General features: G+C 50.2%; 1 protein-coding gene across 1 annotated transcript in view; it reads right to left on the reverse strand.

The window, feature by feature from the left end:
- Positions 1–6,243, reverse strand: part of PLCD1 (phospholipase C delta 1) — a 47,993-nt gene extending 41,750 nt beyond the window's left edge. The window contains exons 1-2 of the mRNA XM_009644067.2: positions 6,090–6,243; positions 532–696 (exon numbers count right to left, since the gene is read on the reverse strand). Coding sequence (XP_009642362.1) covers positions 532–696; positions 6,090–6,189 — 265 coding nt within the window. The 5' untranslated portion in view covers positions 6,190–6,243. The remainder of the gene's footprint in view (positions 1–531; positions 697–6,089) is intronic.
- Positions 6,244–11,849: the final 5,606 nt, after the last annotated feature.

Below are 11,849 nucleotides of genomic sequence, written 5' to 3' on the forward strand. Positions count from 1 at the left end.
TCTGAGTTTCCAAGATAAGGATGAGAACAGGCCTTCCTTCCCAGAGAGATCTCCTGCCAGCCCTTGGATCTCCACTTCTCTGTGGTTCCCTTGGTTCCCTTTAAGTGCCAGCTTTCCCAGGGGGGTGCAGGCAGAAAAGAGGTGTCCTGGCAGAGCTCAGACCAGCAGCCCAAGCGCACCATACCACATTGCAGATGCTCAAGCCATGTCTCACACCAAACATCAGGGCTCGAGCACCTGAGTAACCCAAACTCTTGCTTTGGGGAGGAAACGAGCCAGGCAGGGCGGCTCAACCCAGCATGGCCAACCTCACAACCATTTTAAGTGGTAGTGCATAAGCTTGGGAAATGTGGCCATTCCTGACTCGGCAGATTCCTCCCAGCTGTCTCCAGAGCTGGAAGCATCACTCAGTTTGTGTCTTACAGGAGGTGTGAAGGACCTGGTCTCATTGCTCCACACCGCAACCACGATGGTGCTAGTTCACCACAAGCACCTCTGCCCACAGTGTCCCAAAAAGCAAACTTTACTTACAGATCTGTGACTCCGGAGACCTCAGCATCTTCTTTGATTCCTGCCATATGGTTTTGCAGTCCTCCTGGAGCTTATAAAACCTTTCTTTTCTCCAAGAGCCTGACTTTACTTTCAGCAGCTGGCTGCCTTTCAGGAGGAACTTCAGATCCGCATCATCTTTCAGGCCTGCGGAGAAACAGTAGTGGGGATGTTGTAAGAGTCAACACAAGAAATTATGCCCATAGGGTCTTCCCTGCCATGGGACACAACTCACAGACAGACAGACCGACCACGGCAGTGCAGCCAGGTCTGGGGAGGGCAGCAGAGCGGAGAGACCCAGCACTCTGCCATGCCACGCTTTTTGCTCACAAAAGAGGCTGGAGCCTTGTAGATATCTTAGATTGAGTCCAAGGACTTTTGTACTATAATTCTCAGGTGGTTTACAAACATAAAATATCTTCTTCCCAGAAAGTGTAGTCTAATGTTCGGATGCAAAAACAACAACCAAACCAACAACGTAAGAGTAAAAGCAGAGGAAAGAGAGTTGTATATCTTGTAACTGTTGTACTCTTGGGAGCTTTCAAGTGATTTCAAATCTATTCTGTGACAAATTTCCTTTCTGGAAACAGGAACACACAAAGATATCTCTCTTCCTTCTCTGGCAAGCAGTCCCTTCCTATCCACATGGGAATTTTGAAGATCAGTGTCATGAAGCTCAGGACATACACAGATAAGTTTGGTAACAGGCAGCATCACATCAATAAGGTAGCAGTAAGGTAGCAACCATGCTCTCCTCATCGCCCAGTTAGTATCCAAGAGGAGCTTTATCTTTCTTACCCTACCAAGCCACCACAATGCCAAGTAATAATAACCAGACCCTCTGGTTCCAGGAACTTCAGATTTCACATCTTAGGCTAGATTCAGGAAGGCACTTAGACATCTGGAGAGGCAACAGGCATCTACTGAGGCTTTGAAATCATAGATTTGGCATTTGACATGTTTTTGAATGTCTCAGAAGTATATGACTTCCACATACCTAAATACCTTGGAGAATCTGTCCCTCAAACCATTAATTACAGATCTGGAGTGTGTGGGCTGGGGAGGGTAAGAGCATGAAACCTGAGAAACACGTCCCGGGCGTTCAGTAATAGGCACCTTGCATCTCTCTGACATCGCATGAAAGGCTGGTCCAAAGCTGGGGAAACAGCATTTAACTCTGTCGTACTGACCAAGCACATCCCAACTGGATGGGATTTTCGCTAACCTTATCCTGACAATGAAGATAACCACTCAGTCACCCTGACACTCACATCGGGGGAAATTTCCTGATCCTATGGAAACATATGAGGCCAGGCTGAGAGAGTTGGGGTTGTACAGCCTGGAGAAGAGAAGGCTGCGGGGAGACCTGATTGCGGCCGTTCAGTACTTAAAGGGGACCTATAGGAAAAATGGGGACAACCTTTTTAGTAGGGACAGCTGTGACAGGACAAGGGGTAAATGGTTTTAAATTAAACCAGGGTAGGTTTAGACTAGATATAAGGAATACATTCTTTACAATGAGGGTGGTAAAACACTGGAATGGATTGCCCAGAGAGGTAGTGGAGGCCCCATCCCTGGAAACATTCAAGGACAGTTTGGATGGGACCCTGAGCAACCTGATCTAGTTAGCGGTGTCCCTGCTCATTGCAGGGGGGTTGGACTCAATGACCTCTGGGGGTCCCTTCCAACCCAAAACATTCTATGATTCTATGATTCTATAACATGGGGTCTCACAAAGCAGAAATCCAAGTTAACTGATCTATGCAATAACATTTATATAGCAATGTGGCATTCCCCTGTGACATGGGGTTTATTCTTCTCTGGAAGACACAGCTACCTTGAATTCTTGGTTTTTTTTTTTAAACAGAGCAAGGCAATAAACTACAAAGCATCACTTCAGGCCTGCTTGAAAAACAAAACACAGCATGAGATCCAAGTGGCCAAAACCTCAGACTCCTCCATACTGGAAACTGAAGCGCCAGGTGCTGCAGAGCACTGAGGCAGGTCGTGGTGGCAACAGCAAAAATCAGCACCACGTGTTTGTAGCTGGGGTAGGCTGGCCTCAAGGGAGCATTTTAGGTTGCCAAAGAAAGCCTGAGATCTCCATCAGAGATAAATATTAGGGGTGTCCGGTGTCGACTCGGTGAGCCGCTCACACCACTTCACTGGTTTTGCAGATGACAAGGAGCATGCCCGGAGCTGAGGCATCCAGAGTTGAAAGTGCCCCAGTGGGAGCTGGAGACCCTGAAAAGGTGGCTGTGGCCTCTCTCTTTCCTCTACATTCAATTATCTATCTCATTAATTAAGTGTCTTCCCGTGCTACAGCATCCCCTGGGCCTCTCAGCTCATGTCTGGTCTGGGGTTCCCAAGAGAAGAATTCATATGCTTCCTCTTCTGGAAACCTCAGAAAGAAACTCATGGAAAGGAGAAAAAAAGCCATCTCCTGTAAAGCATGGAAGGGCAAAAGATTGACCCCAGCTATGGGATTTGGGACACCATCCTGGGTTTGCTGAGGTTCAAGCATACCCAGGGGCTGGCAAGAGGCCTCCAGAGGATGGACAGACACCACCACAGCTTCAGAGGTCCTTGGCCTCCTGACTCGTGGTGTTAAGGCTTCCCCTCCAAGGCAAAGGTCTCTCAAATACTGAGAAGATACCAAAGACTTCGGCCTCATTAACATCTCTGTGGGACCCCTCAAGGTTCCTGGAAAGGAAACAAACTTCTCCCTTCTCTCTATTCACTCGCAACATTTCTGTTCTGGCTCCCAGCCTCATTCCCTCTCAGATCCCAACCATGCAAGGCATCGATATGGGACTAGGAGGACACGTCACCCTAGGGTGACATGGGGAGGAAAGCAGGAAAACCATCAATTCCTTTGGGTGCCTATGTGCATAAGCGTGTAATGAGAAACCCCTGCTAAATGGGGCACATTTCATTACACAGACCCAGCATGCAGCATGTGTAATGTGTCGTGAGACCTGCCCAGGGAAGGGGTTGAGTCCCCATCCCTGGAGGTCTTTAAAAGAAGGGTAGACGAGGTGCTGAGGGACGTGGTTTAGTGGTGGAATGGCAGGGTTAGGGTAATGGTTGGGCTTGATGATCTTAAAGGTCTTTTCCAACCTAAACGATTCTGTGATTCTATGATTCTATCCTGTGACATCCCAAAGAGCTGCACCAATGTAATATGGGCAAATCTGGATGGGCACAGGCAGTGGTCAAGGGCAGATTCCTCTCCTCCAGGCTTGATCCACATCGGACACAAGCTGGAGCTCAGAGCCCATCATCCTGCCCACCAGCACAGCCCAGTCAGTGCATTAGTGTGGGCTGAAACTCCCCTTCCCTTTCAGAGGATCTAACTGTGGGTTGGGAGCAGCCCTCACGCTCATCCTGAGGACCAGACCAGGTTAAGTGACTCAGCAAAGGGGGCCACCACACTTTGCAAGAGCGGGAGGGAAAGATGGATGGTGAGTGGTGAAAGCATGGTGAAGATCAAAGATGGTGGGGACCGTGGGTCAGGGGGCAGCAAGAGAAGGCAGGGAGGGGATGGAGATGAGCTTGCCTCTAAGAGCCAGCGGGTTTGGCCAGGAAAGTGCGAGAGGGCTAACCATGGGCACCTAGCAGCTCCGTCGTTCCTCTGATCATAGAATCATAGAATCATAGAATCAATTTTGGTTGGAAACGACCTTTAAGATCATCAAGTCCAACCTTTAACCTAAGGATGTGGGCAGCCTTTCAGGTAGAGAGCAGTCACCCAGAGCTGATGGCTGCTCGTGGTGAACTGCCTGAACCACCCGACGGTGGGACCAAAGGAAGGGGGGGCAGCCCCTCAATTGGGTGGGCACAGCCTGCTCCAGGCCTGCTCTGAGGCTGCCTAGCAGCAGCTAAACTGGCTGGGGAAGAGGGTCAGCGTTTTGGGGCCTCCTACGCCCAGCCCAAGCACTGCCACAGACTCTTTCAATGACCTTGGGAGAATCACTTAGCGTCTCTATTCCGACCTCCAAAGCACCAGCACGTTGGTTAGGCCAGCGATGGAGCAGCAATCACTCTGATCTGCTGATACAGGAACAAACGCGCCCCTGATGTGCCGGTGGGATGTTACTCTCAGTTGGTCATTTGAACTGCTTTCCAGAAAAAAAAAAAGCACCTTTTCCCAGCAAAAACCTCACTTCGGGTTTTATGCCTGAACCAGGTCCTGAGGATTTGTGCCTAATGACCCCATGGAGCTGAGAAGGTTTGTGGTCCAGAGCTCCATCTCACAGCAATGGAAGCTTGTATGAAAGAAACCGGAGCCATCCTACACATACACCATGTAAAAATGAAAAAACACTGCGCAGCGGGACAAGGATATTGTTTTCCGACTCTATAACAACACTAGGCATGAGAAGCACAGTCACCATGCTGAAATAAATGTCCAAATCCTGCCTGAAGCATGCGGCAGGACTGCTCCTTGCTTAGCATCCTCTGGGAAAATGCCAAATACACGCTTGGCATGCAAAAGTGCAGAGCGCGTTTCAAGGGTCAGCCCCCCTCACCCCCCCCCAAAAAAAATATCAATCACAGGCTTCCTAAACAGAATATATTTGGCGTGCAGTGATGCTCAGGGTGAAAATCATGCTTGGCAAAGGTAGGAGCACCTCGAGCACACACAGCGCTGCAATAACCACAAAGTTAATACGTTGCACAACGGAGCTTTAGACACGAAGACATCAAAAATGTTTTTGTATTACCCACCTCGGGTTTACCGCGAGCAGGAAAAGCAATGAAGCAAGAGCTGCCATGGCAGAAGCCAGGGTTCACTAAGGAGATAGTTGGAATGGTGGCTATAGAAGACAGTGGCAATCCGTATTTCTGCATCGCTCACTTACAAATCTGATCTGATACAAACACATTAATTACGACTGCTATAAAACAAGTCTCCTCCTGCCTGCTCTCCCTCTCCCACCTGCTTTAAGACCAGGCATAACTCAGTTTAAAAGGGCAGAAAGCCTTTCTGATAAAATCCAAAGAACTGGGGTGGGAAAATGGCGATTTTCCATTTCCAGGGAAATCAAGGGACTCGTACCCACTTGGGCCGTCTCTCCAGAGAGCAGGATCGAGTGATGAGGGCATAGCCAGACACAGAAGTTACGAAACTCCCCAAGTTTCCTCTTTTTTTCATCTGGTGAATGCAAGACCTCTGAGTGGTTCCTCGGGCTCCAACAGCAACTGGCCATACGCCACTGAGAAGTCCTAAAATCAGGCAGGAAAAGGGCACTGCCCTCCCCAAACACCCTCAACCAGCGACAATTCCGAAAGCCCGGCAAGAGATTTGGAAACCGACCCTTTGCCACAGAGCTCCCACTTTCTTGGATGCTTCAAACGAAGCGATTTACTCATCTGGCGGGTGGTTACAGGCAAAGGAAAAGAAACCTCGGGAGTTTAAAAATAACCCTGGAGTTGCCTTTAGGGTGGAGCACTGCCTCTGCGCAGCGAAAAGAGGCAGAAATGAAGCGGCTGCCAGCGTGTGGAAGTGCCAAGGGTCTGGCCAACCCATCCCTTACCCAGCCTGATGCCGTTCAACGCGGCCACTCTACGGCTCTGCTCCCGTAGGATGTTTTCCTGGGATGTGCTCCGCTTGGGCTGCCTTCGGATGCACTGCATGATCCAGCGTGGGGCTCCAGGAGCAGCGTCAGGCGTCGGGAAGGACGGGGGGCTGCGCCACCCCTGCGGGGATCCCTGCTCATCCAGGAGCCTCCGGCGTGCGCGGTGTCAAACGGGGCTCCAAGGAGGGAGAGGAGGCAGTGGGAGAGCGCAGGCAGAGGAAGGCAGGGGAGGGCAGAGTCCAGCTGGGGGTGGAACCGTGGGAAGTCTCTCCTCCTGCTTTGCTCACCAGCACACACTGGATGCAAAATTACACCGAGGCGCCTGCCGGCAGCTGCCCAGGTAGAAGGAACAAGTTTTCCTACAGTCATATGCCAGTGGGGTTTTATGCATCATTTCCAGGGGCTGGAGGAGTCCCAAATATTGTTTGCAGCTCCTAATCAGTGCCTAGGGCTCGTCAGCTTAGCCTGCCCACAAGTGCCTGGATCAGAGAGAGCTTGGCTCCACCCTTTCCCTTCTGTGCAGAGCTGCTCTGTGCTGTTCCCACTGACACGCAGTGAAGAGGAAGCTAAAAACACCTTTTAGCCCGGGCAAATGTAGCCCAAAAGCAGCTTGGAAACTGTATTTTTAATGCTTTTTTTTTTTTTTTCCACCTAGAGAAGAGCATTTTCCTAAGACTGTGGAGAGTGTCTTCTCTGCCACCGATTTCCTGTATGACTTGGGTGAGTCACTTACCCTGCATTTCGGCATAGCTCTGGGTTTATTCTTGTAATGCAAATTTGTCCTGCAGTCTGGTACAGGATAACCCCCCACCAGTGGTTTAACAACTCGCTGATTACACAGAAACAGAGAACAATTCAGGTTGGAATGGAGCGCTCTGCTTGGGGGTCACCTTCAAAGGTAGGTTAGGTTGCTCACAGCCTTGTCCAGGTGAGTTTGGGATATCACAGAATCACAGAATGTTTTGGGTTGGAAGGGACCCCTAGAGGTCAGCTAGTCCAACCCCACTCTCTAAGGACGGAGACACCACAGCCAATCTAGATCCCTGTTCAAGAGCGTAGATCTTCTTAGTGAAGAATTTGTTCATTCTGACCAGTATAAATTTCCTTTGCTGAAACTCATGACCATTGCCCACTGTCCTGGCAATGGCTGGGACAAAAATCCATCTCTTCCCTAGCCATGACCCCTGGTGTGGTGAAATACAGCAGCTATACACTTATTAAGCTGTTCCATCCTAGGTGAGCTTACAGACCCTGTTACAGACTCTTTTTTTTTTTTTTTTTTGTGCATTGCCTTTGCTAGCTGCTGCCCTGCCAGGCAAGCCAAGGGTGCAGGGAGATGGAGTCCAGCTGGGGTGAGTGCCCCTTACTGGAGAACCAGCATATGCTTGAGAAACTTTACAGCGAACCACATGTCACCACTTCTGCTGGAGACCTAATCGAAGGCTCTCCATCACCAGCCCCCCCCCCCCCCCCCCCCCCCCCCCCCATCATATTCAACAGAGGTTTTACAAACATATTCTCTATTGCTGGTGCCTGGTGACCCAGCCATCTTCCCTTTCTTTCTCCACGTTTTGAAGGAAACCCTACCAATGCTCACAGGTAAGCACAGAGGACGGGGTTATTTGACCAGCACAAGGACAGGACCAGAGTCATTAATTGCTGCCATATTCCGTATGTAAGAAACTCTCTGGGGACAAGGCAGAGCCGTTGCATGGCCTTGAACAGCAGCACGGCTAATAACGCCTTATTTACACACCGCAACTACAAATCACAGACAGCGAAGGAGGATGAAGGCATTTTCTGGATGGGGCACTGCTGAACGTGTTAGCTGGGCAGGTAGTAGGTGTTTGAGGAAACACCTCCAGCCTTCCCTGAGCCCCCGGCTCATACAGGGGCTGGATGTCAGAGCCGCAATCTCTGCAGCGCTCCCCTGGGAGCTGGGGGCTTTGCTTTAGCCCTGGCTGGGAGAGGGGCACCAGGAGGCAACGGCCAGATAATATTTATTAGCTAGTGGTCTCTGAGCACCTCCCGTATTTCACATTGTGCTGGAGAGGACTGATCCTAAAGGGGTGGGGAAGAGAGCTGTCTCCCGTACTTGCCTTGGCAAAACATTTCCCTTCTCTGCACCAGCTCCCCTGTCCAGCAGCAGCCAGAGTCCCACAGGGATCAATTTGGGAGCACACAGAGCCCCTCTGCTTCGTTTTCTCATTAATCCCTAATAAGCAGTGCCAGTGCCAGCACTGCTGGGAGCATTCCAGGCCCTCAGAGCACATTTTACTGCACTTATCCCCGAAGTTTGCACACACACAGAGCACAGGATCGGCATTCACCGAGCTTTGGTACCGCTCCAGAACATCAATGTGCGAGTTTTGCTGTTGTGAGGGCTTCAGAGATGTCAGGCAGTTAAAATCAGTTTGTTTTTAAAACAGAGATGAGATCATCGGACCAGAAATGCCCTGCTTCGGGAAACAACAGATCTGGATGTATTGTGGTCTTGAGGTCATTTAAAGACACTGTCACATCTCACAGCCGAAGCCTGACGGGTGAGTGTGACACCGCGGGTTACGTGGCATTCCGCACTGATGTTACACGATGCTGCGTCACGCTCCGGTGCTGGAGGAAGTGATTCCTGCAAAGGGCTTAGGGACAAATTCTCCAACCTTTATTCACTGCAGGTAACACCTGACTGGGTCCGAAACCTGCGAACACTCAAGCATGCAATATTGCCCAGATGACCGATCCCACTGAAACCAGTGGCACTTGTCACATGAGGGAAGTGACTCGTGTCCTCGTGCCCAGGATCGGGGCTGTGCTAATAATCATCCTATCGATTCCAGCTGGATTTTTCACGGAGCAAATGGAAATTGATGTGAACAAGGATGTCAGAATGTGGGCCCAAAGTCAGAAAAGTGCTTTAATATCCAGGAAACAGGCACTTGAGATAGAAAGGCTGTAGAGCCTGGTAGGAAATGGGCTATGTGCAAAAACTCCTAATTTTCCAAAATTAACGCATCTCCACCACATCCTTACACGAAGGACATGGAGTCAGGAGTTGGACTTGATGATTCTCATGGGTCTTGCCAACTCACAAGATTCTATGATTCCAGGATTCTGTGAAAGGAGCTAAGGAAGCCCTATTACCGCTTCACAGAGGAAGAAGCGGGTTGGTTTGGAGCTCTTTGGGCCTGGTGCTGGTCTCCCACCACCGCCATCTTTGGGCAACACCAAAAGTGGTGCAGCCCTAATACAGATCACAGTCTCTTTACACCACACAGACACAAATGGCACGACAGAAGTCAGCTGCTGATTTGTCCAGACTTGTGATAACTTAGGACTGGAATGAAAATGCCTGCACTGGTGATGACCTCACCACTTCCCCACTGCATCATGCACATGATGTAAATTACTCTGGTATGACTAGTAATGCCTACGGCAGTTAAATAACACATAACATGTCATTTTAAGAGGAGATTTTCCCTCTGAAGAGGCCAAAGGTTGTGTCTTCCTCTGCACAAGAAATAAAAAAAATAGATCTATTTTACATAATGCCATTCTTCGAAGAAACACCATAATTTCACCTTTCCTCCCAGGCTCCCTCCCAGAGAAATTCAATAGAATCACTTTAATAAGAGTAATAGCACAATCGAAGTATCACTGCTCATTAATGAACTGCAACGTCTGTCCCTACGTACTCCTAGTCCTCAGCAAGCGTGAGACCATTCGATCCAGATGAGTGCAGAATCAATGAGAGTTAGGAAAAGCTGTGGTTTCAGCTGACCTGTAGAAATGCAACAACCTTCCGTCCCTTGTTAGGGTGACAAAGCACTCAGAAATTGAAGTTCCAGGTGGTAAATAAAGTTTGAGGATCACTTTTGCGCACCTAGCATGAGGAGCGCTGTCAGTGCAGCGGCTGCTTGGAAATGAGCACAACCAGCAGCAGCACGGGGCAGCAGCTGTGATCAGAAAAGCAGAAAACCTGCCAAGTGATGAGGGTTTAGTTGGTTTCTCCAGTGCTTTTGCAAATCACTGGAGGCGTTACCTGTGAAGTACCTCTGCAGAGGCCCCTTTTGTTATCTGTCATCCCCCAAAATCCAACCTGGCTTTTACATCAGCTCTCTGGCAGCCCTGTGCCTGGGATCAGTGCGGTCCCAGTGGTGGCAAGTTGTCTTCCAGCAGAGACCCTGCTGGGAGGACAGGACAGCAAGGCTCTTTCCACGTCTGCAGGGTCCCACCTGCCCTGCCTTTCCCTCTGGAGTCTGTTCTTCACTTCATTCATGCCCTCTCACATCCCACCCACAGAAACTTCCCTCTTTCCTCCTTTCTTGCTACCTCCAGGACACCACTCCTGGCTCTCAGCTTTATTCTCCCCAGCCCACAGCTCACACCCTCCAAGGACCAGGCCCTGCTGTTGGCACAGCAGACCTTGAGAACAGCCGGGTTCTCACCACCACCAAAACCCACCAATGGCTCCTCTACACCAGCGTTCCCCTTCTTGCTCCCTCTGGGGGTATGGGGACAAGGCAGTGGGTGCTGAGACCCACTCGGTGCATGGGTGCATCTCTGGCCAAAGCTGCTGCTGCTTGTTGACAGCGGGTGCATCGCCGGTGTATGTGGTATGTACCAAGTTCCACCTTGTGGTGACACTGAGAATGGGCTTCTCCGCAAAGCCCATGGCAGCATCAGCAAACCTCCTTCCCTTCCTTACGCTGGCTTTTCTTGCCCACTCCACTTCCCTTCCAGGGTGCTTGAGAGGTCCTGCTCAGCTGGGGCAGGGTCCCCTTAGAGTTTCATATAGGATGAGTTCTCCCCAAGTATCGTGTTGTGGCTGTACTTCAAACCACTGCCTAAAAACCTTCCTCCACTGGCATGCTGGCGAGAAGCCATATGATGGGCAGGTTTCTTGGTGCACTGAGGTCAGCTCTGTCACCCTGCCCAATATTTCTCAGCCCCACTTTCTCTCTGTGTCCTTTGGCTATCCTGCCTTGTCTGCAAGGTCTCTGGGAGGAAAATGATCTCTTCTCCAGCTCGGCTCTGATCAGTCCACGCAGCCCAGCCATCCTTCCCCAAAACAGGCTGGCAGTATCCAGACTGCCTACTGGGAAGGATTGCAAGGCCCATGCCATCGCCCAGGTCATGCTAGGAGCTAGCTTGCTGTGGATAAAAATCATGCTGGAGAACGTGCCACCAGTTAAGCGGTGCAGAGCCCTGGCCCTGGTTTGTACAGACAAAGTCAGGCTGCCTGCTCAGACATTTCACAGACACTTCAAATTGTGACCTTTATTTGCAAAAATCCTCACAAATCTTGCTGCCAGTCTGGGTCACTCAAAGGGAGCCTACATCCATGCACGGCACTGCCTGTGACCCATCAAAAGCTACTGCCTTGCACTCCTCATGAAATCCAGGTAAAACACCTAACTAAAGTTCATTGCACTCGGGAACTCAAAATCAGACCGAAGGTTTGGTCCGGTCCTTCCACTGGTGCTTCCATCACGGCGCACACAGAGATTCAGCTGCAGACTAAGAGGCACTAAAACAAACACTGGCTTGCAGTAAATTACAGCTTTTCCTGTAGTTGGTGTGAAAAGAGTGGGAAGAAATTAATTGAAAAGAAGGACAGCAACTTGATGGGTAGGACCAGCACCAGCAGCCAGGAGCACTCATGCAGCTTATTTGCTTAAGTCATATTTCTGGGCACACGCTGATGAAGATGTTCTCTTC

Source organism: Egretta garzetta, unplaced genomic scaffold (genome assembly GCF_000687185.1).
Source record: "Egretta garzetta isolate BGI_Z169 unplaced genomic scaffold, ASM68718v1 scaffold117, whole genome shotgun sequence".
NCBI classification, from domain to species: Eukaryota; Metazoa; Chordata; class Aves; order Pelecaniformes; family Ardeidae; genus Egretta; species Egretta garzetta.